Raw genomic sequence first — 26,435 nt, 5'->3', positions numbered from 1 at the left:
TGAACTGAGGACCACTGGGACCAGCTGTGGGCAGTCATCTAACAGACCCCACACCACCCACCCAGCCAAGCCAAACACAGCTCCTGGGGTTGCTTGAGCTTTAATTCTGGGAGGAGGGATCTGCCTGACTGGTGTGTGGCGCTTGGAGATGGACCCGCTGGTCTGCCATGCGCTCAGCTGCCTGCTCCAGTGCCCGCCTCTTCTGCAGTTTCTCTTCCAGTTCTGCTGTCACATCTGCCAGCCCTGAGAATGAGGGTAGGGGTACCTGAGGCTCCAGTGGCACCAGAGACCCCCAGTCTAGGCTTTCCCTGCTTATATCCACCCAGGACCACTGAAGCGTAAGATGAAAATGTGTTCAGTGGCCATGAGGAACTTCAGGATGGACACAACAGAGCATTAAACCAAGCATAGAGTGCTCCAGAGTGTGACCACCTGGGTTCCCCACTTGAGAAGCCCTCTTACATTGACCCCTTACCTGTGGTGGGCGAGAAAACCTGTGCTGAGCTGGCTGCAAGCTTCCTGGCTGGGCCACTGTTGAGGCCTTTGGGCTCTGCAGGAACAGACAGATGAAGGCTGAGGCCCACCCTTAGCTGGATAGGGGAGGGCCTGGGAGGAGGGACCCCTCCCATACCTGACTTGGGCACAACAGGTGGCTTTGGAAGCTTTGCCTGTAGCTTGGCCAACCGCCTGGGCTTCGGAACAACTAGTCGACTGGGAGAAGGCACTGTGCGGACAAAGATGTAGTATGTCACATCCAGTCACCAGCTTGCTCCCTGTTGCCAGCTCTAGCCACCCCGGTCCCCTACCCACCATCCTCGTTCATGTAGCTGGCAGCTGGGGTGTCTGCAATGGGGATGACATAGTTGTTATCCTGGTCCGGTAGTGGAGGCAGCTTGTCCTGACTGGGCGCAGGCATGATGGATGTGGGAGGCAGCTGCTTAGGGCCACCCTTGGGGGGTGCAGGACCTGGTGGGAAACTGTGGTCACTGTCGGGGCCCATGTGGAACAGAGACACCAGTGGGGATGTGTGTGTGCACACCTGGATACAGGCCTATGTCTCCATGCATGTGTGTCTGGGCATGGGCCTGTTTACGTCTGTGGATGTGTGTCCCTAGGTAGCAATACATGGACACTGGGTGAATTTCATAAGTTGAATATAAGTAAAGGGTTTCCCTGGTAGCTCAGGCTGTAAAGAATCCACCTGCAATGCGGGAGACCTGGGTTCAATCCCTGGGTTGGGAAGATCCCTGGAAGAAGGCATGGCAACCCACTCCAGTATTCTTGCCTGGAGAATCCCCATGGACAGAGGAACCTGGTGGGCTACAGTCCATGGGGTCAGAGTCAAACATGACTGAGCGACTAAGCAAAGGGTTTATACTCTTGTGCATGCATGACACCTCATGGATGCTAAGGTACGTGCTACAGCACATGTCTGTATTAGTGTATACACACATGTATCTGTAAAGGTCTGAATTTGTGCTCATGAGTGGATATGTCTGCAATTTGTGTGTACACACATGATTGTGACTTGAAGTATATATATGTGTGCTATATGGGACTGGAACTGTATGACACCCATGTTTATGCATGGGTGGAGCCACTCTACATAGGAACTTCTCATTATGCAGGTGGACACACACAGGTTTATGTTCATGAGTGGCATGTGTGTATGTATGTACATTTGTGTACATTGTACATACATTTGTGTATGTGTCATGCATGCAGGGTCCTCAGCATCTGCCCAGTTCAGGGAAGACCATACTGCTCATCCCACAGACCTTTCCACTTTTCCAATCTCTTCCTTTTGCTCCATAATCTGGACCACCTCCCAGCCTGATTTCCCATCTCTTCCTAATGAAATCCTTTGAGAACTTTAGGAAACACCCACTCTTCCAAGAAGACTCCCCCCCCCCCAACTCTGCCCATCCTCCTCCTCTCCCCAACTCTAGGTTGCACCCCCACCCCCGCACTCCCCCACCCCTCGCCTTCCAGCCCCAGGTTCAACCCCTCAGGATTGCGAGTGTGTGCGCCCAGCCCTGTCCATTCCCTCCATAACCTGGAAGCACGTAGAGGACAGGGTCTGGGTACTTTCTGGGTCCCTGCAACTCTAGGTACAAGACTGGGCACAGGTGGAGCCATGAGAGTCCTAGGTCCTTTCCCACTCTGCCCCAGCGGCGTCCGCGGGGAGGGGGCATCACCTGGGCCGGAGGTGGAGGGGGCCGAGGGCGCCACCCACACACTCTCGCCATTCTCTTTATCCGCCTCCACGAAGCCTGGAACAGAGAGGGCGGCCTGGAGGAGGCACGGCAGCTGGGGGCTGACCCAAGGGTGTCCGGGTTGGGGAGGGGGCGGGAGAGGCGTGGACTGAGCCCTCCCCCCAACCTTGTTCCCTGAGGTTCTACCAACCCATCACTTTCTCATAGTCTTCATCCAGCAGGAAGGGCACCAGCGCCTTATTAGAGTGCGACACGAAATAGTTGACCACTGCTTCGAGCGAGGTGCAGGAGAACTAGGGTCAGAGAGGGGATGCTATCAGGGTCGGCGTGGAAAGGGTGCAGCGCACGCCGTTGCGCTTCCCCGGCCCCGGCCCAATGCTCACCGGCTCCTCCACGTCGATTACGTATTTGGCGCCCTCGCGCTTCACCTTGTAGTGCCTGACCACCGGCGTCCTGACAGGGTAGGGGGCGAGTGCATGACCTGGCTGAGGACAAGGAAGGGCCCGTCCCTCGCCCGGGCACCGCCCCCAAGAAGGGCCTAACCCTAACCACCCCACATCCTGGCGTGGCTGTCGGCGGGGCGCTAGGCCCTCAAAAGACTCCACCTTCAAGAAAGACCCTGCTGCTGGCAATGTCCCCCGGGAGAACCAAGCCCTGAGGGATTCCACTAGGAGGGCCCTCCCAGGCCCCATCCACAACGTGACACCGCCCCGCTACCCGACCACGCCCCTGTATCCGACGCCCCGCCCACCCGGAGCCGCGCATGCGCACCCATTGAGCGTCTGAAGCGTTGTGACTGACACGCCGCCCGTGCCGTCCCCGCTGGGCCTCAGCAGTAGGTTCCCGCACTCAGGGTAGCGCTCCAGGAGCAGTTGCGCCTCCAGTCGGCTCACTTTCAGGAAGCACCTGGGGCGAGGAGCATCACTCACAGGTGCAGGCCCCGCCCCCAGAGACAGCCACGCCCCTGGGCACCCAGCCAAGCTCACCTAGCCGTCACCTGGTCCCTGGAGACCCTGCCTCACCGCCCCCCTCCCCCCCACAGACCCAGACTCTGCCTCTGGAAGCCCATGCCTGCCCTTCGGGAACGGAGGCCAATACTCAGAGCCCCAGACCCGCCACCCCGGCATCTAAACCCGCCCCTGAAGACCCAGACCCGCGGTCAGGAACCCAGAACCGCCCCAAACACTCAGTCGGGCTCCCAACTGTGGGGACCCAATCCCCACCCCTGCCCGGATGTACCCAAGACCCAACGCCAGGAGACCCCATTCACTGCCCTCTGCGGCCCCATGTTCTCCAGCCCGCCACCATCCTGGAGACCCTCGGGCGCTTACGACGGCATCTCGAGCGCACGGCGGGCCTCCTCTTTGGCCAGGGCCTCGGACATCATGTACAGGTGTCCTGGCAGCAGCGTCAGGTTGGACGGGACACGGAGCTGAACGGGGATTGGGGCGATCAGGAAATGGGCGCCTGTGACCGTGTCACAGGGGGCACACTGAGGCCAAGGTGCGGATGTAGCCAGGATGGAAGCCAGGTCTGGACGGGGCTCCCGAGCCGCCTGACACCTCAGGGGCAGAGAAGGCTTAGAGAGGACTTCCGTGATGGGGGACGGAAAGAGCAAATGCTAGCGTGGAGGATCTCAAACTCAACAGCCTGTAGGGCCAGACGGGGAGCAATTGAGTAACACAGAAATCAGGGCTGTTTTCTAACACTCCTGGTTTTTAAACGACAGCAGCTGACTTTTAAATTTATAGCACTTTGTTGGCAAAACAAAACGCAGATGGTTTATACCTGGTTCAGAGGCCGCCAGTTTGAGACCGAGGAGGAGGTTGAGAGGTTTGTTGGGGGAACTGACATTTTAAAAAGGATTTCTGAGCAGGCCAAGTGGGGAAGGAGAGAGAGAAGGGCCAAGGTTGACCACTCTTACCTCCACTACTGTCAAGATGAAGCCTTTCCACATCTCCCGAGACTCCAGGCTCTCTACCTGGGGAGCAAAAGAAAAAGTATGCCTGGCTGATGAGCCTTGGTCTACCCATCTGTGAAATGAGAGTAAGGAATAAGCATCCCTGTTTCTGAGGGTTGTTTAATGAAAATTAAATGTTAGAACAGGTTAATTTAGAATGATGTCTGAATATAAGTCCTTAGTAATATGGGGGTACTATTCTTTAATGTTATTACATCAACTATTTTTAATATAATTAATTTATTTTTGGCTGTGCTGGGTTTTCATTGCTGCATGCAGGCTTTCTCTAGTTGCAGTTTGCAGGCTTCTTGTTGCAGTGGCTTCTCTTGTCACAGATCATGGGCTCTAGGACAAATGGGCCTCCGTAGTTGTGGCACTTGGGCTCAGTAGTTGTGGCACATACCGTTGCTCCACAGCAGGTGGAATCTTCCTGGACCATGTCACCTGCATTGGCAGGTGGATTCTGAGCCACTGGACCACCAGGGCAGTTCACATCCACATTTCAAAAAAAAACATAGATCATACCTCTCCTATGTGTGAAACCCTCCCTTGATTTCTACTTCCCTCAGGGTTAAAACCCAGGCCCTCCTTGTGGCCCACAGGTCTTACACAACCTGTTCCATCCCCTCCCTGCCCTCATGCCCTTCGGCTTTCCTCCTCTCTTACTCTGCTCCAGCCACAGTGGCTTTCTCACTCTTCCTCCAACATGCCAGGCATAGTTCAGCCTCAGGGCCTTTGCACATGCTGTTTCTACCGCTGAAGTTGTTTCTCAGATCTCTACACTGCTGGCTTCCTCACCTCCTTTAGGTCTTCAATAAGAAGACCTATTCACACTTCTTAACATTGCAGCCCTGAGCCCCCATCCCCTTTCCCTTGCATTTGTCTCCCTAGCATCTGCCACCATCTAATACTCCATATATTTTACACATCTTTATTTTTTATTGTATGCTTCCGCCACAAGACTCAAGACTGTAAACTCTACAAGGGCAGGTATTTTTTAATTTTTTTTTTAAATTGAACTGTAGTTGATTTACAATGTGTTACTTTCAGGTGTATAGAAAAGTGATATATATATATGTATTTTATATATGGTATTCTTTTTAAAAAAAATTTGGCTGTATCAACTAGCATGTGGGATCTTATTTCCCCAGTGAGGGATGGAACCTGCACCTCCCGCCTTAGAAGGTGGAGTCTTAACCACTGGACCACAGGGAAGTCCCTATGAGATTCTTTTCCCTTATATATTATTTTAAAATACTGAATATAGTTTTCCCTGTGCTATACAGTAGGTCCTTCTTGCTTATCTATATTATATATAGTAATGTGTATATGTTGGTCTCAAACTCCTAATTTATTCCTCCCCTCCTTTTTCCCTTTGGTAACCAAAAATTTGTTGTCTATGACTGTGGAACTATTTCTGTTTGCATGTAAGTTTATTTTATCATTTTTTCTTTGTTTACACAGATAAGCAATATCATGTGGTATTTGTCTTGCTCCTTCTGACTTACTTCACTCAGTATATAATCTCTAGGTCCATCCATGTTGCTGCAAATGGCATTACTTTGTTCTTTTTAATGGCTAAGTAATATTCCATTGTGTATATGTACCACATCTTCTTTTTCGTTTCCTCCATTGAAGAACATTTAGGTTGCTTCTGTGTCTTGGCTCTTGTAAATGCTGCTGCTATGAACATAGCAGGGCTTCCCTTGTGGCTCAGCTGGTAAAGAATCCACCTGCAATGTGGGATACCTGGGTTCGATCCCTGGGTTGGGGAGATCCCCTGGAGAAGGGAAAGGCTACCCACTCCAGTATTCTGGCCTAGAGAATTCCATGGACTGTATAGTCCATGGGGTCGCAAAGAGTCAGACATGACTGAGTGACCTTCACTTCGCTTCACTTCATGAACATAGGGGTACATGTATCTTTTTGAATTATTGTTTTCTCCTGATATATGCCCATGAGTGGGATTTCAGGATCATTTGATAGTTCTATATTTAGTTTTTTAAGGAACTTGCATACTGTTCCCCATAGTGGCTGCATCAATTTACATTCTCAAAAACAGGGCAGAAGGGTTCCCATGTCTCCATACTCTCTCTGCTGCTGCTGCTGCTGCTAAGTCGCTTCAGTCGTGTCCGACTCTGTGCAACCCCAGAGACGGCAGCCCACCAGGCTTCCCTGTCCCTGGGATTCTCCAGGCAAGAACACTGGAGTGGGTTGCATTTCCTTCTCCAATGCATGAAAGTGAAAAGTGAAAGTGAAGTCACTCGGTAGTGTCTGACTCCTAGCGACCCCATGGACTGCAGCCTACCAGGCTCCTCCATCCATGGGATTTTCCAGGCAAGAGTACTGGAGTGGGGTGCCATTGCCTTCTCCCCATACTCTCTCTAGCATTTATTATTTATAGACTTTCTGATGATGGCCATTCTGACCAGTCTCATTGTGGTTTTGATTTGCGACTGACAGACTGAACTGAACTGAATAGTTAGCAATGTTGAGCATCTTTTGACGTGTCTCTTGGCCATCTGTATGTCATTGGAGAGATGTCTATTTAGATATCCCATTTTTTGCTTGAGTTGATTGTTTTTTTGATATTGAGCTGTATGTATATTTGGGAGATCAATCCTTTGTTGGTCATATTGTTTGCAAATATTTTCTCCCATTCTATAGGTGTCTTTTGGTTTTTTAATGGTTTCTTTTGCTGTGCAAAACCTTTTAAGTTTAATTAGGTCCCATTTGTTTATTTTTGCTTTTATTTCCTTCACTCTAGGAGCTGGATCCAAAAAGATACTGCTGCAATTTATGTCAAGGAGTGTTCTATGTTTTCCTCTAGGAGTTTTATAGTACATAGTCTTAGATTTAGGTGTTTAATCTATTTTTAGTTTATTTTTGTGTATGGTGTTAGCATATTAAAAAGCAGAGACATCACTATGCTGACAAAAGTCCATATAATCAAAGCTATGATTTTTCCAGTAATCATGTACAGATGTGAGAGTTGGACCATAAAGAAGGCTGAGAGCCGAAAAATTGATGCTTTTGAATTATGGTGCTGGAGAAGACTTTTGAGAGTCCCTTGGACTGCAAGGAGATCAAACCAGTCAATCCTAAAGGAAACCAGCCCTGAATATTCACTGAACGGGCTGATGCTGAAGCTGAAGCTCCAAAACTTTGGCCACCTGTTGTGAAGAACTGACTCACTGGAAAAGACCCTGATGCTGGGAAAGACTGAAGGCAGGAGAAGGGGATGACAGAGGACGAGATGGTTGGATGTCATCACTGACTCTATGGACATGAGTTTGAGCAAGCTCTGGGAGTTGGACAGGGAGGCCTGGCGTGCTGCAGTCCATGCGGTTCACAACGAGTCGGACACAAATTAATGACTGAACATGGTGTTAGAGAGTGTTCTAAGCACAGGAATTTTAAATTGTGTTAGTCACTGTGACTAAGAAGAGTGTCTGGAACACAATAGGTGCTCAATAATGTTAGCTGAAGATTGAATGATGGCAGTTGCGGTCCTTCTGGATCAGATTGTGTTCTGGGGATTTTGCACGTATTATCTCATTTTTCACTTGTAGAAACTGAGGCCCAGAGAGGTTAATGATTTGCCTAGTGATACCAACCCAGTGATAAATTCTGTGTGACTTTGTGTTGGTATGTGTTAATGGTGGGTGTGACATGGAGGAAGGGTCTCCCACCAGCCACCCTTAAGAGACTTACCTTGAACTTGATCTCCTGGTTCCGAAGGACCAAGCAGAAGTGGGTGCTAGGGTCATGGGAGTTTCCCCAGGGAGCCTCATCTGTGAGCTTCACAAATCCTCCTAGATCGAGCTTTTCCACATGCTGGGAGCACAGAAGACAGAGTTTGAGTGCCTCATCCCCCCCAGCTAGGATATCCTGTCCACACCCTCTGTTAGGTCCTAGGGTCAAGGGCAGGCCAATTCTTGAGGCTTCATTCCCATCCTTACCTTAGTGTCCCGATTGCTGTTGTAGAAATAGAGAGTCAGGCCCTGAAGGCCTGCCCAGAACTTCTTGTAATCCTGTGGACCAGAGGTGGAGAAAGAGAGGGAGGTGAGGTGGCAGAGCTGGGCACCTCCATCCTTCTCTATCTCAGGACCTTTGCACCTTCTGGCCTCTTTGCCTGAACATGCTTCTCCCAGATCTTTAGATGGTTTCCTTCATCACCTACAGCCACCAGGGCAGCGCACAGAGAAAGCAGAGACACTAAAATCTTTCAGAGAAGAGAAATTAGCACCCTCAGGTAGAGACAGACCCTGGGCCAAGAGATTGCAGAGGAGAGAGGACTTCAAATTGCTAAATTGGGGAAGACTTCCTGAAAGAGGAAGTAAATTAATGAGTCCATAAGGGCTTCCGTTGGAGAAGGTGATGGCACCCCACTCCAGTACTCTTGCCTGGAAAATCCCATGGATGGAGGAGCCTGGTAGGCTGCAGTCCATGGGGTTGCAGAGTCAGACATGACTGAACGACTTCACTTTCACTTTTCACTTTCATGCATTGGAGAAGGAAATGGCAACACACTCCAGTGTTCTTGCCTGGAGAATCCCAGGGATGGGGGAGCCTGGTGGGCTGCCGTCTCTGGGGTCGCACAGAGTCGGACATGACTGAAGCAACTTAGCAGCAGCAGCAGCAGCAGCAAGGGCTTCCCTGGTGGCTCAGATGGTTAAGAATCTGCCTACAATGCAGGAGACCAACGGGGGCTCAATCCCTGGGTTGGGAAGATCCCCTGGAGAAGGGAATGGCTACCCACTCTAGTATTTGGACAGAGAAGCCTGGTGGGCTACAGTCCATGGGGTCGCAAACAGTTGGACATGACTGAGTGACTAACACTTTCACAATGAGGATAGCTCTTATATTGACAGTGATCATCTATCCATCAAGCCACCTATTGATTCATCCATCCATCCATTCTTTTATCCACTTATGTACTCACCCATCCACCTGTGTACAGGCATGCTTCATTTTAAACAAATTAAACATCTGTGGCTATTCTGAGTCAAATAAGTATCTATCGGTGTCATTTTCCCAAAAGCATTATTTTTAAATTAAGTTATGTACATTGTCTTTTTAGGAGACAGTGCTATTCCACATGCCCTGGAGCCCATGCTCTGCCAATAGAGAAGCCACTACAATGAGAAGTCCATGCACCGCAACTACAGAGCAGCCTCCCCTGACTTTAGCTAGAGAAAGCCCTCGAACAGCGACAAAGACCCAGCACAGCCAAAAATAAATAATTAAAAAGAAAGCAGATGATTATGAGCTAATTTTTAAAAAGATATAGTGCTATTACATACAACAGGGTACAGACTAGTGTCAACATAACTTTTATAAAGCACTGGGAAATGAAAAAAAATTCATATGGCTCACTTTATCACAATATTTGCTTTATTGTGGTGATCCAGCACCAAACCTGCAGTGTCTCCCAAGTATATTTGTACTTATTCATCCTTTCACCTGTCGGTCCTGGAGATGGACATGGCACCCCACTCCAGTACTCTTGCCTAGAAAATCCCATGGACGGAGGAGCCTGGTAGGCTACAGTCCATGGGGTCACACAGAGTTAGACATGACTTAACGACTTCACTTTCACTTTTAACTTTCATGCGTTGGAGAAGGAAATGGCAACCCACTCCAATATTCTTGCCTGGAGAATCCCAGGGACAGAGGAGCCTGGTGGGCTGCCGTCTATGGGGTCGCACAGTCAGACACGACTGAAGTGACTTAGCAGCAGCAGCAGCACCTGTCTGTCCACCCACTCACCCATCTGTCCATCTATAGATACATCCTAGATACACACATACATTTAACTATCATTTACTGAAGAACTACTGTGTGCCAGGCACTGGGAAGAAAGCAGTAAGTGGACAAACTCATCTGCTTTGTCATACACCAGCTATGTGTCACCCACTGAATGCTGTTTAAGCTCTTTGTGCCTCAGTTTCACCACCTATAAAATAGTAGATAATTATGGTACCTGCCTAGGACTTCCCTGGAAGTCCAGTGGTTAAGACTCTTGGCTTCCACTGCAGGGGGGGTGAGTTTGATCCCTGGTTGGGGAACCAAGATCCCCCACATGCTTTGAGGTGTGTTCACAGATAAATGAACCCTCTTTCTTAACCCCTGAGATCTCCTGCCTCTGGTGCTTTCTAGGCTGGGGAGGATTTGAATGCATGAAGGCAGAAGGAAAGGAGGAAACTTCCAGGGCAAAGGCAGGGAAAAGGGTGCTTGGTTTGGGTCCTAGTGGCAGATGAGGGTGGGCCTTAGCAGAATGGAGGAGTTGAGCTTTATTTTGAGAAGGACACACACACACTCATTGGGCCTCTGACTGGCAACAGCCCCCAGTACCTCTCACTGTCCCCACCTGCAATCTGTATGGACCTTGACCCCTGTGGCTAAGGTTCACAGAGTTAGCTCAGGGCTGGGGGAGGAGGGATGGGGGGTAGGGAGTGGTGTCAGAAGACACCCCCCTTCCCGCCCCTGCCGCCATTTCCTTGAGAAAGTCCCTAATCCTGTTTATATCTGAGATTCAGAAAGAGACCAATCCAAGCGGGGAGAGACAGAAAGAGAAAGAGCTCAGATCAGAGAGAGACAGACAGACAGACAGAACCTTTTCTAGCCCCCAGTCTATGCCTTGCCCCAACCAGCACCTACCTCACCCTCCTCAGCAGGCTGGGGAGGTCTAGGTTCAGAGAGGTGCCGCACCTGCCCAGGGGCCACCCAGCAGTGCCAGCTCCCCGGCCTGTCTTACCCGATCTCGGGGTCCCTTCTTCTCCAGGAAGCTCTCATAGTAGTGCAGGGGCAGGGCACTCTTGGGCTTGGGGACCCGGGGCGGGCTCAGGGCCAAGGCCATGACGGGCCAGGGTCCTTGGCCCGGCCTGGCCTCTCCCTCCAGTGGGTGCTCCAGCTGAGCCAGGAAGCTGAGAAACAGGTTCCAGGGGAATTTCCTCTCTCTGTCAGCTCCAGAGCTCCCTCCCCTGCCAGCCCTGGGCGGGGGCTGGGCCGGGCAGGTCCAGAGACTCTAGGGAAATCCCGGTCTCTCTGGTCCCTGCAAGAAGTCAGGGAGTCAGGGAGGCCTGGTTGGAGTCAGGGAACAGACGAGGGAGCTGCTGGCGTGGTATGGGGGGCATCAACAGGGGCACTTGCCTAAGCAAAGACCTGGAAGGGAGAGAAAGGAATCTGGTGCCAGAGCTGTGAGGGAATGAGACTAGACAGTGACACAATGTCCAGGAGGCCTGTTAGGCCGCCTGGACATTAGAAAAATCTGATTTGTATTTACCCAAAAATCTTGCAGAGATTTTGACAGGAATAGCACTACATCTGTATATCAGTTGGGGGAGATTAGGCTTTTTTTTTTTTTTTTAATTTTAGGCAGTGCCACAAATGGGATTTAGGTCCCTGACCAGGTATGGAACCCACCCCCCTCTGCATTAGAATGTGTAGTCTTAACCACCTGACAGCCAGGGAAGTTCCAAAACTTGATAACTTTTCCATACTGTGTTGAGTCTTCCAACCCACAGACATGATCCTTCCCTTTTTCCCTTCCTTCCTTCCTCCCTCCTTCCCTTGTTTCTTATTGAAGTATAATAACATTGTGTTAGTTTCAGATTCTTTTCATTTATTTATTTGTTTTTTCATTTATTTAAATCTTCGATTTCTTTCATCAGCGTTGTATAGTATTCAGTATCCAAGTCCTGTATCTGTTTGGTTAGATTTACATCTAAGCATTTCTTTTTTTCTATTTCAAAACATTATAAGTAATATTGTATTTTCAATTCCAGTTTTCATACACTCATTATTAGCATACAAACATGCTGTTGATTTTTGTGTGTTGATCTCTTATCCTATAACCTTTCTGAATTAACTCACTCCTTAGTTCTAGGGGCATGTTTGGGAGATTTCTTGAAATTTTGTACACAGGTCATGTCATTTGCAAATAGGGTTAATTTTCAACTTATATGCCTTTTATTTCTTTTTCTTGTCTTATTGTAATGGCTAGCACTTTCAGGACTCTGTTGAAGAATGGTGAGGGTGGACACCTTTCCTTGTCCCCAGTCTCAATAGGAAAAGTGTTAAGTCTTATCGTGAAGTACAAAGTTACCTGAAGTTTTGTCCATGGTCTTCAAGTTGATGTAGTTTCTCTCTGTTCCTGGTTTGCTGAGAGTTTTTATTATGAGTGGGTGTTGAATTCTATCAAATGCTTTTTTTTTTTTCATGAATAGATACACTCTTGTGACATGTCTTCTTTAGCTTGTGTATTAGTTTTCTGTGGTCGCTGTAATAACTTATCATAAATATAGAGACTTAATACAACACAAATGTGTTATCTTACAGCTTTGTAGGTCAGGAATCCTATGTGGTTCTCATGAAACTAAAATCAGGGTGTTGGCAGGACTATGTTCCTTATTCTTTTTTTCTTTTAAATATTTATTTATTTGGCTGTGTTGGGAAGTGCATGAACTCTCTAGTTGTGGCGCTCAGGCTTATTTGCTCTGCAGCATGTGGGATCTTAGTTCCCTGACCAAGGATCGAACCCACATCGCCTGCATTGCAAGGTGGATTCTTAACCACTGGACCACCAGGGAAGTCCCTGAGGGCTGTGTTCCTTTCTGAAGCCTCAAAGAATGAATCTATTTCCTTGCTTTCTCCAGCTTCTAGCTTTCCCCATTCCTTCCTCCATCTACAAAGCCAGCAATAGTGGGTAGAAACCTCATGTTACATCAGTCTGAATTCTTCCACAGTCACCTTTCCCTGACTCTCTTTCACATTTAAGGATGCCTGTTATTATGTTGGACTCAGTAGATAATCTGGGATCATCTCCTTATTTTAATGATTATTACTTTATTTTAACGTCTCCTTATTTTAATTTGATTAGCAACTGTAATTCCATCTGAAAACTTAAATCCCCTTTGCCATGTAACCTAAATATTCCTAGGCCTTGGGAATTTGGACATTGAGATCTTTAGGGAACCATTGTTTCACCTACCACAGTCTCTTTAATACAGTGGAAAACACTGATTGAATTTGGAATATGGAAACAGCCCTGCATCCCTGGGATAAACTCCACTTTCTCATGATGAATACTTCTTTTTATATATTGCTGAATTCTGTTTATTAACATTTTTTTTAAAGATTATTTTTTGGTCTGGATTCACGAGGGATGTTCTGTACTTTTGTTTATTTGTACTCCCCTTATCTGGTTTTGGTATCAGGGTGATGGTAGCTTCATAAAATGAATTAGGAAGTATTCCTTCTTCAATTTTCTGGAAGAGATTATGTAATGCATGCATGCATGTACGCTAAGTTGCTTCAGTGTCCGACTCCTTGTAACCCCGTAGACTGTAGCCTGTCAGGTTCCAGGTCCATGGGACTCTCCAGGCAAGAATTCTGGAATGGGTTGCCGTTTCCACACAGGGAGATTATGTAAAAGTGGTGTTAATTCTTCTTTGAACCTTCATAGAATTTTTCACCTGGGCCTGGAGATTTCTTCTTTGGGAGTTTAATTTTTTTCAATTATTTTTTTCCCAAACAAATTAATATTTTTATTAGCATGGTAAAAAAAAATATGTTTTTTAAACACAGGAGATTTTGTCCTCAAATACTTGTTAGGTCCTGCTACTGAAATGAACTTGTAGCTAAACAACTTATGAACCATGATGATACCTAGTCCCTTTTGGGGGACTTTTAAAATTACAAATTCAATTTCCTTAATAGTTCTAGGACTGCCTGGACTTTATACACATAGCAAAGATTAGCCTTGGGAATTCACTGAAGAACTGTGTAACTCTTCCTCTCCTGAACTGTCTGGTAATGTTGATTATACTACCTGCCATTTAGGGGTGCTGTAAATTGTTAATGGTTGATAAGGTCACAGTGGCTAATTTATCAAAGGCAATGGGGATTCATAGAAGGATTTAGAGCAATGGAGGGAGGTGGTCATAGTTGCATTTTAGTAAGATTCCTCTGGGGCCAGGATGGGAGATGTAAGGAGTGTGTGTGAATATGGAGGCCTGAATCTCCGGGAAATGATCCAGATGAGAGATGCTGGAGATTCAGCCCTGGGTTTTAGAAGAGAGGCAAAGAGAAAGTAGACAAGGCCATGGGCAAATAAACTGAGGCCATTTGAGCTCTGTTGAGTCTAAGCAGCTGTGTGTTGTGCTCAGTCGCTCAGTCCTGTCCAACTCTTTGAATCTCATGGACTGTAACCTACCAGGCTCCTCTGTCCATGGAATTTTTCCAGGCAAGAATACTGGAATGGATTGCCATTTCCTTCTCCAGGGGATATTTGCGATCCAGGGATTGAACCCGTATCTCTTGAGTCTCCTGCATTGGCAGGCAGATTCTTTACCACTAGTGCCACTTGGGAAGCCCCCTAAGGGGCTGGAGATGCCTATCTGATGGCTGGACCCTGGGTGGGTGGTGAGATGACTCCAAAAGGAGGTTTGGACTGGACACAAAGTGAGTGTCAGGGAACATTAACTATCAAGTTAGGAAGAGAAAAACGGAATTTTCTTTGAGCCAAACTGAAGATTATAACAGGAAGCAGATTTTCTGAAAGCTCTAAGAACGGTTCCGCCTGTTAGTAGGCACAGTCATATATATTTCATTTATGCATGCATGCCTGCTGCGTCACTGATTCCCTGACCAGAGATTGAACCCACACCCTGTACGGTGGAAGCATGGCTTCTTAACCTCTGGACCTCCTTGAGACAAAGGATCATACATCAAAATGACATACTGATATTTACATAAACTTCACTAAGGATACCTAGTTCAGGTAAGCAAGTACAGAGTGAGCAGCAGATCATCATGACCCCTACAGAGCTGGGAAAGAACACTGTTCTTGTAAGAAGATATATTGTCAACATTAGAAAAAAGAAAAAAAAAAAAAAACATGGAGAAGGAAATGGTAACCCAGTCTTGCCTGGGAAATCCCAGGGACAGAGGAGCCTGGCGGGCTACAGTCCAAGGTGTCGCAGAGTCGGTCACAACTGAGCGCACATGCATGGCTGATTCACTTCGTTGTACAGCAGAAACTAACACAACATTGTAAAGCATTATCTTTCAATTTTTCAAAATGGGGAAAAAAGAAATAAAATGTTAGAAAAAGAAAAGAAAAGAGACCTTTACTGTGGAGCAGGAGTTCCTATCTTTCCATCTTTGAGGATCTCTGGTTAATGTGTTACACAGATTAGCAAGAGAGGGAGGGAAGGGGTCCAAACAAAAGAATTGTTGTTTACTTTTTTTTGTCCTACCTTAAAATACAAATCGCATTGCATCATGAGTAATAATAATCACTCACATTCCCCAGCTCTTACTATACGTCAAGTCCTGTTCTTTAACAACTCTGAAGTAGGAATTGTTATCCGCAGGAGCAGAGAGGTGGAGACACATGGCCAAAGTCACAGAGCTGGGAAATGGTAGAGCAAGATTTGGAGCTAGGCTCACTCATTCCAGACCACTGTGGCTGGACAGCCCTGTTCCTAACAGCCTGTCCCCTCTTTCAGACCGGCATCGGTAGCTGAGTCCAGCCAAAAAATTGCCGTGCAGCTGGAGGGAGCCCCTGCCCAGGGCTTTCAGCCCTCCCTGGGGTTGGGGAGTCCCAGCACTGGGAGGTGGCCCTGCGCCTCGGGGCAAAGGTCCTGGGACAGTGACCAGAGACAAAAGAGCAGCAGCTGTCGCGCGCACTCCTAGCCAGTCTCCGCCCACGTGCACCGCGAGCTGAGGGTTGGGTGGGAGAAGTTGGGGGGTGGGTCTCAAGGGAGGTTTGAGCCGCGAACTGATTGGTTGGTTGAAGACCAGACCCTAAAATGGATTGGACACGTAAGGCCCGGGGACTCCTGCTGACTGGTCGAGGAGGAGCAATTTAACGCTTGACTGGCAGGAGGGATTCCACCCTCTATCGTCTATTGGCTGAAGATGAAATAACCTAGTTATAATTGGCTGGCGGGCTCAGCTGCAATCCAATCAAGGCAGTCGAGGGCCGCCGGGGGAAGGTGGAAATTAACCCTTTAGAGAATGCCGCCCGTCTTGGGCACTTCAGAGTCGAGGCTCTGGGTTGTTTCCTCGATTCTGGCCCGCAGCCCCAGGGCAGTGGGGCTCATCCTCCCAGGCCTCAGTGTCTTCCTGGTACCAACAGCTGAGGCCTGTGGGTCCCTCATTAGCAGTGATCACGTATCTCAATTTCCCCGCTAGTCGTAGCGGGTTGAGCGCAGTTAAGTCCCCCAGCCCCAGGCCTCTGTCGGTGATCTCGGGTGGAGGCACTGGTTCTCCGAAAGCGGAAGCCCCCGGCCTCAGTGTTCCCAGTGGTGTCCCGAGCTCTCGGTTACCACCTCCCTCCCACGGAAGGTGGCCTCAGGCCTCAGTTTCCCGAATGGTCCTCTAGGGTTGAACCCCCACCTCCCTCTCCCGCTTGAACAGGCCCGAGTCTGGCTTTCCCCGGCTCGTCTCTGCTGGCCAAGCCCCCAGTAGCCCACCGGCGGCGGCCAATGGCAGGGATGCTCCCCTCTAGGGGCGGAGCCGCGTCACGTGCCGGGAAGAAAGAGCCCGAGGCGCACCGGGCGCGGGGCGTGGGGCGGAACGACCATGGCAGGTACGGCGGGCCTGGCGGGGGGCCGGTGGGGCACCGGGCTGGGTGGCTGCACCGGCTCAGGGCGCGCGGCTCCGCTACAGCCTGTCGCTGCCCGTAGCTCCGGAACCAATGTCCCCTGCGGGCGCCGCGGGCGAGGAGGCGCCGGATGAAGACGAGGACGAGGTGGAGGCCGAGGACCCGGAGCGGCCAGGGGCATCGGGAGGCGCGCGCGGCGGCGGAGGCGGCGGCGGGGCGGGACCGGGGAGCTGCGGCGGGCCAGGGGGCGCGCTAACTAGGCGCGCGGTCACGCTGCGGGTGCTCCTCAAAGACGCGCTGCTGGAGCCCGGCGCCGGAGTGCTGTCCATCTACTACCTGGTGAGCGCCTCCCAGCCTCATCTCATTCCAGCTCGTGCAAAAAGGGGAAATCCGGGTCCAGTGTGCTTTCTTGCCGCAACTCGAGCCCCTGGTGTGAGGAGGGGAAACTGAGGCACAGAGCATCCTGACCCAGCAGGAGCCTTTCTGGGTGGGAGAACACTGTTCACCAAACTCTCCATTCCACAAAGGAGATCTTAGGCTCAGAGAAGACACTAGTGCCTTCCTGGCTATGTGACTTCACTCAACCTATGCGTATCCTAGTTTCCCCATCCGTAAAATGGGATTTTCTTTCCTCCCATGGGGTTGCATGAGGATGCAATGAATAAGCTGCTCAGTAGTGTGCCTGCTACACAGTAAGTCCCTTATGTGTGTTTGTTATTATTACCATTATTGTTATTGTTCTCTTTGTGAATGGGAGCAGCTTGTGAATTGAGCATCTGCTGTGTGCCAGGCTGTGTTGGGTGTTAGGGACCCAGTGGAGATCAAGTCACATGCAGTTCTTGTCCTTTGGGGCTCACAGTCCAGTGAAGGGAGTGGGGATGGGCACATAACTTGACAGTTTCAATCCAGGCTGATCAGGATGGTACCTAAGCTGGAAGCCTCCTGGAAGGAGGTGGGAGATGGGTGGCAAGCCCTGGGAAGCAGCATGGGGTCAGGGAGGACTTCCTGGAGGAGGGAGTCTTGACGAGTACCAGCTCCTGGGTCCAGCCAACCCACTGTCACTGCAGGGGAAGAAGTTCGTGGGAGACCTGCAGCCCGATGGAAGGATTGTGTGGCAGGAAACAGGCCAGGTGTTCAACTCACCCAGCGCCTGGGCCACTCATTGCAAGAAGCTGGTGAACCCGGCCAAGAAGTCTGGCTGTGGCTGGGCCTCTGTCAAATACAAGGGCCAGAAACTGGACAAGTACAAAGCTGCTTGGCTCCGACGAAACCAGCTCCATATGACTGCAACTGCCGCTGATGAGGTACATCCTTCAGCCTCTCTGACTCACTGCTGGATAAAGAGTGCCCAGAGAGAGAATGTTGGAGCTGGGGCCTGGAGGGATGAATAGGAGTTGATCAGAGTGAGATGAAGGGTAAAGAGCTTTCCAGAGGAAGGAATGGCATATGCACAGCTTTGTAGGCATGAAGAAACACATGATGCTTAAGGAACCATTGTTAGCTGATGCAACTGGAGATTCGATGCCTTAGTAGCTGAGGGGGCTGGCAGCATTGGCAGGGACCAGATTTTGGAGGGTCCTGAATGCTGTGATAGTAATACACACACACACATACACACAGAGGCTGGAGGTGATGCTGCAGTCTTTTTTTTTTTTTTCATGTTTTTCTTTATTTGGCTGCATTAGGTCTTAGTTTCGGTTCCTGGGCTCTTTGTTGTAGTGATGTGCCTCTCTCTGGTTGTGGCTTGGACTCCCGAGTGCCAGGGCTTAGTTGCCCCACAGCATGTGGGATCTTAGTTCCCTGACAAGAGATCGAACCCAGATTCCCTGCATTGGAAGGCAGATTCTTAACCTCCTGACCACCAGGGAAGTCCCTGGATGCTGCAGTCTCGAGGCAGAATTTCTTGTTTTCCAGGAAGCCTTAGGTTTTGCTCTTAAGGCCTTTCACCTGATTGGGTGAGGCCCACCGACAGTATCAAGGGTAATCTTCTTTATTGAAAGTTAACTTATTGTAGATGTTGACCACATCAACCAGATGCCTTCACAGCAACACCTAGACTAGTGTTTGATTCAGTAACTGGGTACTATAGCTGAGCCCAGTTGACTTATAAAACTAACCTTCACACCACACCATAGGGCCATTCATTCAGGAAGCATTTAATAAATGCCAGCTGTGTGCCAGGCCCTCTTCTACGTGCTGGAGATAAAGCAGAGAGCCAAATGAGAAACATCCTTGCCTTCATGGAGAGAGAAACAAACAAAAGAAATAAGTCCATCTTATCATACTTTGGAAGAAGTGAGCAGGGGCAGGGGATGCAAGTGCTGAAAGGAATAGGATGGCCAGGGAAGGCCTCATTGAGAAAGTGACATCTGATCAGTGAACTGAAGGGGTGGAGGCAGGGAGCTATGAAGATTTCTGGAAAACAGCATGTGCAAAGGCTGGACCGGTCTTGGTGTTTTGGGGGAACAGCAAGACTCTGATGCGGCTGGAGCGGAGAGTGATCATAGGGAGAGAGGGAGGAGGGAAGGGCAGGGAGGCGAAAGGGGCAAGTCTTGGAGGGCATGGTGGGCTGTGGGGGAAGACTTGGGCTTGTACCCTGAGGGAAGTCGGATCCCTGGAGTACTGTGAGCAGAGTAGGTGTGGGGCCTGAGTCAGGTCCTTAGCGGCGCCCCCTGGTGGCCGCTGTTGGGAGAACAACAGGAGCCAGGGATTCAGGGTTCAGGTGGGTGATGATGGGATGTATCTGGCCGGCCTTTGAGGAGGAGGAAGTGGGTAAGTTCTGGTTAATTTTGAAAGTGGATGTGATGTGATTTGCTGGTGGATCTGATGTTGGTGTTAGGAGATGTCTTGTTCCCCCAAATGTTTTTGCAAGCGCGTGGACAGGATTACCCTCATCGGAGATGTGTGGAGGAGTAAGTTTAGGGGGATGGTCTGGGTGGCCTTGTTGAATGTGAACACCCCCTTTTGAGATGTCAGGGACTAGTCGGACCTGGGGTCCAGAGGTCAGGGGAGACCTAGCCTGGAGTCAGGACTGTGGGCAGTTGTCCAGGGGGCACACGGGGTTTGAGGCCCCTCAGAAGGGGTGTAGGTGGGGGAATAAAGAGGCGGGAGGACCCAGCCCTGGCCCAACGAGTGAGATGGGGGAGAATAAGGGGGTCCAGGAGTGGTGGGAGGTAAGCCGGTCAGTGCGGGGGTGGGGATCCCTGAGGAGTTACCAGGAGACGCTGCTGAGAGGAGGAGAGGGACAGAGACTGAGATGTGGCTGTTGGGTTTGGACAGAGAGGTCACCTCATCAAGGAAGGGCTTTTTAGGAGAAAGGAGGAGGAGAGGTTATTGAGAGAATCTGATCAACTAATCCAGGCAAAGTGTTTGCCAGCTGGATGAATGGAGCAGCAGGGCATATGCTTGGCATATGCCTAATGCTTTGCACGCATTATCTAATTTCACCCTTTTGCCACCCCTGTGGGGCTGGAAGTCATTGTGCCGTTTTACAGGAGAATAGAGCCTGAAGTCTGGAGAAGGCAATGGCACCCCACTCCTGTACTCTTGCCTGGAAAATCCCATGGACGGAGGAGCCTGGTGGGCTGCAGTCCTTGGGGTCGCTAAGAGTCGGACACGACTGAGCGACTTGACTTTCACTCTTCACTTTCATGCATTGGAGAAGGAAATGGCAACCCACTCCAGTATTCTTGCATGGAGGATCCCAGGGACAGAGGAGCCTGTTGGGCTGCCGTCTATGGGGTCGCACAGAATCGGACACGACTGAAGTGACTTAGCAGCAGCAGCAGCAGAGCCTGAAGTCAGTTTGTAATAGGCAGAGGCGGTATTCCAGCCTGAGCAACTGATCCACATCCTAGATTGTCTCTACTCACTCTCTCCCTCTAGTGGGCACCCGGGGCAACGACAGGAATGGCAGGTTCTGGCCTGCCGGAGTTCTTGGTCGAACTTGGGGGGAGGGTATGGAGAATCCAGCTAAAAGTCCCGTCGCGTTCCCCCCAACCCCGACCCCACCCAGAGCCCGGCCAGCGAAGGAGAGGAGGAGGAGCCGCTGATAGAGGAAGAGGAGGAGGAGGTTCTGACAGCAGCCTCAGCGGAGGACAAGAGTAGGAGACCGCAAGGGAAGGGCCCCTCGGAGCCTGTCCACTCGGGTAAGAGGTGTGGGGGAGGGGAGGAGGTGGGGAAGGTGGGGGGAGGTGGACAGAGCTCAGGCCAGGGAGGAGGCTGGGTGTAGAGCCCGCTAGAAGCCTGGCTGACTTCCCAGCCCTCGCTGCCTAATTTCACTCTCACCACCTGACTTTTTAAGCTCTAATTCTACATTTCTTGGTCCCACTGCCTAATTTCTTTATCCTTACTCCTCCATAGGATTTCTTTGCCCTGTTGCCTGATTTCTTTGCCTGACTGGTCCTCACCTGATTTCCTGATCCCTTCTTCTGATTTTTTAGTTTCTTATGTCCAGTTTGTTGACTTGCTGCCTAATTTCTTTATTTTTAAAAATATTTATTGATTGATTTGGCTGTACTGGGTCTTAGTTGCCGCTTGCGCGATCTGGTTCCCTTACCAGGGCTGTAACCCACGTCCCCTGCACTGGGAGCATGGCGTCTTAGCCACTGGACCACCAGGGAAGTCCTTTCTTGATTTTTTAAGACTGCCCCTGGAGTCTCCTTTCTTTCTTGGACTGCCTGGTCTTGGTTTTTCAGTTCCTGGCTGGGGAGAAACTGATACTGACATCTTTCTTTAACACCCCCTGCCAACTCCCCAGAGGCCACGCCCCCAGGGAAAAGGGTGGACAACAAGATCCGGGTGCCGGTGCGCTACTGCATGCTGGGAAGTCGTGACTCGGCCAGGTCAGATGCACCCCATGCCCGCTGGAAGAACCCCCACCCTCACCCCCATCTACAGAAGCTCTTGCAGCATGGGGTTGGGGGACAAGGGCAGGCAGGAGAAGGATGGAGACAAGGCCTCAGATCTTAAGAGCTAGCTGTGGGACCGAGGGAGCCAGTGTGTGGGTGAGGGAAGGGCCTTGGGGTTCCTGAGGCTGTGGAACCTTCCTGGCTCCCACAGGAACCCCCACACCCTGGTGGAAGTAACGTCTTTCGCAGCTATCAACAAGTTCCAGCCGTTCAACGTGGCCGTCTCCAGCAATGTGCTGTTCCTGCTGGTGTGTGCCCAACTCCTACCTTGTCCCTTAGGGCTCAGGGGCTCCCAGGCTTGGGGAGGGGCTGGTCCCTGCCCAGAGGGTCCTTAGAATAGAGACCTTGTCTGCTCTTTTACTATTGGTAAATAGTAGGCACTCAATCAATATCTGAGGAAGGAGGGGGGTGGGCTGACCCCCAGGACGGCCTTGGGACCAGGCACAGTCTGAGCGGGTCTTCCCATGTCCCTCCCCCTCCCCAGGACTTCCACAGCCACCTGAGCCGCAGCCAGGTCGTGGGGTACCTGGGGGGCCGCTGGGACATCAACAGTCAGAGTGGGTATTGGGGGCCCGTGGGCAGAGAGGGTGTTTGGGGGCCGGGGTCAATGTCCACCCCTTCTCCCGCCTCCGTGCAGTGCTCACGGTGCTCAGAGCCTTCCCCTGTCGGAGCCGGCTGGGGGACGCGGAGACCGCAGCCACCGTGGAAGAGGAGGTGAGGGGGCGCATGGCAACGGGGCATTTGTTGGTGAGGGGGCGCAGGCTGGTGCACACACAGCTGTCCTGGCTACCGCGTCAGGGTGCCTAGCGCCGTGTCGCCACTCAGCAAGGGTGCAGATAGGTACGTGCGAGCTCCAGTCCCTGCACCTGTGACCCCCACCGTCATTCTTCCTCTGCGCAGATGCCGCCAGCCCCTTCCCCGCTCAGACTGCCTATCACCTGGTAAAGGCCGGATAGATATTAAATGCCCTCCTTCGATGTTTTCATAACAGTGCTTAGTATGCGCCTAGCACTGCACTAAGCACTCCACGCCCGCCTTTTCCAGCATGGTCAGTTCCGGAGGACAGAATAGGTGTGCATTTGGTGCACAGCTTTCTCCACCTGCCTCTTCCTTTCTCTTTACGCTTGTGCTTGCCTCTACTTGCGTTCGCACATCTGCCTCTTTATTTATTGAGCACCTACTGTGTGCCAGGAATTGTTCCTTGAGCTGGGGATATAGCAGTGAGCAAAATAATATTTTGCCTTAGATTTACAATAGGAGCATTTGTTATTTTATTATTATTATATTATTATTCTATTTTGGCTGCGCCACGGCGGCTTGCTGGATCTTGGTTCCTACACCAGGGATTGAGACCCACCCCTTGTGGGGCTGTGAGAGGTCCAAGTCCTTAACCACTGGACCACCGGGGAATATAGGAGGCTTTAAAAAAAAATTACTTATGTTTGGCTCTACTGGGTCTTTTCTCTAGTTGTGGGGGCTTCTCTTATTGCGGAGCTCGGGCTCTGGAGCATAGGGACTTAAGTAGTTGCGGCTCCCAGGCTCAATTGTTGTGGATGGGCTTATTTACTCTCCAGCATGTGGAGTCCTCCCGCATCTGGGGTTGAACCCTTTATCTCTTGCATTGGCAGGCAGGTTCTTTACAGCTGAGCCACCGGAGAAGCCTGGAGCATCTTCTTTATGTCTTTGCTGACTGTCCCCCTCACTGGATTTGCTGAGCGCGGGGCAGGGTCTGTCTCGGTTGCTCACTGATGTATCCTCAGGGGCCTGGTACACAGCAGGCGCTCATTAAATGTTGGCTGTGTGTGCCTGGCGTGCTGGTCGCCGGGAGTGGCGTGCACGCACCAGGGCTGGTGGAACCCCACCGTCCCGCGCCGGCCCCAGCCGCGTCTCTGCCCTTAGATCTACCAGAGCCTGCTCCTGCGCGGCCTGTCCCTAGTGGGCTGGTACCACAGCCACCCGAATAGCCCGGCGCTACCGTCGCTGCAGGACATCGACGCGCAGATGGACTACCAGCTGCGGCTGCAGGGCTCCAGCAACGGTTTCCAGCCCTGCCTCGCCCTGCTCTGCTGTGAGTCCAGGGAAAGGGGTGGGCCTGGGCCCTGCCGGTCACCGAGATCCCAGATCCAGCTCTTTCTCTGTGTCTCCGTCTGCAGCCCCTTACTACTCTGGCAACTCCGGCCTAGAGTCCAAGATCTCACCCTTCTGGGTGATGCCGCCCCCTGAGGTAGGCGGGGCTTCAGGGGAGGTGTGGGTGGGGCCCTGCGTGGTTGTGGGCGGGGTCAGGAGGGCTTGTTAGCGGCGGAAAGCCAGTACTCTGGTTCCCGGCTCATCCGGGGAGCTGGGGCCTCAGTTTCTCTCATCTGTGAGGTAGGAACATAATAATTGCGCTGAGGCAGTAGGTGTGAGTGATGTTGAAAAGGTTGGGGCTCCAACTGTAGCAAGCTGCCTTGGCTACCAGTATGGCCTCCGACCTGAGACCTGTCTGGTTTCATTCTCCAAGTCCAGTCTTGGAGTCAGAAATCAGCTTTAGAAAGGAATTTGGGAGCCATGGCCACTCCTGTGTGTGTCTGTGATGGAGGCCACCCTGCCTCCCAGGTCACATTGCTGGGTTCTTCTGAGACCCCACATGGCTTTGAATCTGATCCCAGCCCAGAGCCAGGCCTGCAGTGTGGATTCCCTGGCCCCCAGCCCAGGGAACTTCCTGCTGTGCCCTGAAGTATTGGGCTGGGGGGCGGGGCGGGGGTAGCTAGTGGTGACCAGCTTGTCTCCGCCAGCAAAGGCCCAGTGACTATGGCATCCCCATGGATGTGGAAATGGCCTATGTCCAGGACAACTTCCTGACTAATGACATCCTCCATGAGATGGTAAGCTGACTCTGGGGTGGTGTGGGTGGGGGACCCTGGGAGGAGCAGGCGGGGGCTGAGGGCGCCCCACTAGTTGGCCATAACTCGAGGAGTCAGGAAGCTGTGGTTGAAAGTGCCACATCAAGACCCAGATCAGGTCTCTTCTGCTGCTGAAAATCACGGGCTCTAAGGATCAAGCCCCCAGTCTCTGCCCCGGCCCCCGCCCCCCCCCCCCCCCCCCCCCGGCCTCCTTGCTGTTCTGGAAGGTGCTAGGGACGCTCCTACCTTGGGCTTCTGCACCTGCCACTGATTCTCCCAGTGGAGACATGTGAGGACCCCAGGTGTTACTTCTGCCATTCAATAGGCATTTTAAAAAATGGAGCTAGTTCGTCACACCTGTGACTTCACAGATGTTCCTGCTCAGACTAAGGCTAGGTAGGCCAGGGAGTCTTTCAGGGCTGCAGAGGTAGAAAGAATTGCATTCAGCGATTCTTCTGCTTCTGGGGGAGGCATCTCCTCCTCCAGGCAGCCCTCTCTCCTGCCAAACCCCTTCATTTCCCCAGGGTGGCACTGCTCGGAGGCCCCTCCCTTGGGGAACTGGGTAACCCCTACGTGCTGTGCTGCGTTAGTCCAGAGGCCCCTTGAAGGGCGGCAGCGGCTGGGGCTCATGTGTTCCTTTCCCACTAGATGCTGCTGGTAGAGTTCTACAGGGGCGCCCCTGACTTCATCAGGTTCCAGGAGCCTTGGAACCAGGAGCACACCTACCTGGACAAGCTGAAGGTGAGTGAGGCTCACACCTCGAGTCCTGTGCAAACTCTTCCTTTTGTAAAGATCTCAGGGAGCCCCAGAAGAATATATCCAGAGCAGCTCGAGGAAAAGTGAGTTAAGTGAGCTTGTACAAAAGTGTTTTAGTCAGATATAAGCGCTGCCAAAGAAAAGTCACCTTTGTCACACAAGGGTGGTGACAGTGGTGGAGATGGCTATCAAGTACGGATGAAGATGTAAAAGCCTGCAGCCCTTGTGGCCCTGGGGCTATCCTGGCTGAGACGCTGCCCCTGAACAGGAGGGGCTCTGAGTCTAAAGCACAGCAGAGCTGAGCCAGGCAGAGGGGCTGGTGCTGGGAGTAGGCCGATCCAGTCCGCCCTGCACACCACCCCCCCCGCCCCCGTTAAGTCAGCGGTCTGTGTCAGCAAGGGCTTGGCAGCCTTTTGTGTTCTGCCTGGGAGTCATTCTCAGAAGACACATCTCACTCGGCTTTACAGAGAACCAGCTTCATATGTTTGCTTGTTCTGTTCAGACTGAACAGAGACCGGGGCTTAAAGCTGCCACACTGGTCACTTCCTACCGCGGTGCTGGGTGGGAAGGGTGGGCGTGGCCTGGTCGCACGGGGGGCGGGGCGTGTGAGAGCAGACTGTCGAAGGTGTGGAGGAATCTTACCCCCACCCCCCACCTCCTCCCCGCACGACATTCCTAGGCCCAGGATGCACCTGGAGGTGTGGTTTTAGGGACACCACCGGGGTTAGCGGAGCCCTTAGTGGGGCAGCAGCCCTGAGGCGCCGGACCTGCCTGTTTTCAGATCTCCCTGGCCAGCAGGATGCCCAAGGACCAGGGCCTAGGCCACATGCTGGAGCAGGTTTACAGCCTCCTCAAGCAAGGGAACTGAGGGAACCACTCTTCAAAGACAGGAGAGGGCGTTGATCAGACGTGGCCCCTGCGCCTCTGGGTGATGGGATGGGTCCAGGGCTTCTGTGCTGTTTGTCCTGTGTGACTTGACTGTGACAGCAGGGGCTCAGATTATATAATAAAGGAGAAACGGGCCAGGTGTCTCTCAGGTGCTGTGACTGTGGGGAGGGCCTGAGCTGGTGACCAGGCAAGTGACAGCCACCCCCG

The 26,435-nt window shown here is 51.4% G+C and overlaps 2 protein-coding genes across 3 annotated transcripts; one reads left to right on the top strand and one right to left on the bottom strand.

Annotated features, from left to right (window-relative positions):
- Positions 1–84: 84 nt before the first annotated feature.
- Positions 85–11,080, bottom strand: STAP2 (signal transducing adaptor family member 2). Of its 2 annotated transcripts, XM_055546917.1 has the most exons (13): positions 10,937–11,080; positions 8,139–8,210; positions 7,891–8,013; positions 4,141–4,197; positions 3,548–3,648; positions 2,988–3,122; positions 2,600–2,669; positions 2,407–2,509; positions 2,199–2,273; positions 811–966; positions 632–724; positions 476–550; positions 85–243 (listed from the first exon to the last, which is right to left on the bottom strand). In XM_055546917.1, exons 1-13 carry the CDS (start codon positions 11,036–11,038, stop codon positions 101–103), a joined length of 1,305 nt encoding a protein of 434 aa, XP_055402892.1. In that variant the 5' UTR covers positions 11,039–11,080; the 3' UTR covers positions 85–100. The 2 variants fall into 2 exon arrangements, with proteins under 2 accessions (XP_055402892.1, XP_055402894.1); XM_055546919.1 differs by lacking the exon at positions 2,199–2,273.
- A 5,648-nt stretch (positions 11,081–16,728) lies between these two features.
- On the top strand, positions 16,729–26,363 carry MPND (MPN domain containing). The gene is made up of 13 exons (XM_055546911.1): positions 16,729–16,777; positions 16,875–17,131; positions 17,860–18,096; positions 20,808–20,940; positions 21,552–21,636; positions 21,854–21,950; positions 22,187–22,259; positions 22,340–22,416; positions 23,602–23,770; positions 23,856–23,926; positions 24,477–24,566; positions 25,233–25,325; positions 26,122–26,363. The coding sequence occupies exons 1-13, from the start codon at positions 16,771–16,773 to the stop codon at positions 26,206–26,208; spliced, it is 1,476 nt and encodes a 491-aa protein (XP_055402886.1). The 5' UTR covers positions 16,729–16,770; the 3' UTR covers positions 26,209–26,363.
- Positions 26,364–26,435: the final 72 nt, after the last annotated feature.

Source organism: Bubalus kerabau, chromosome 1, assembly GCF_029407905.1.
Source record: "Bubalus kerabau isolate K-KA32 ecotype Philippines breed swamp buffalo chromosome 1, PCC_UOA_SB_1v2, whole genome shotgun sequence".
NCBI classification, from domain to species: Eukaryota; Metazoa; Chordata; class Mammalia; order Artiodactyla; family Bovidae; genus Bubalus; species Bubalus kerabau.
The sequence above is the reverse complement of the archived record's forward strand: the minus strand, read 5'-3'. Positions and strand labels throughout refer to the sequence as shown.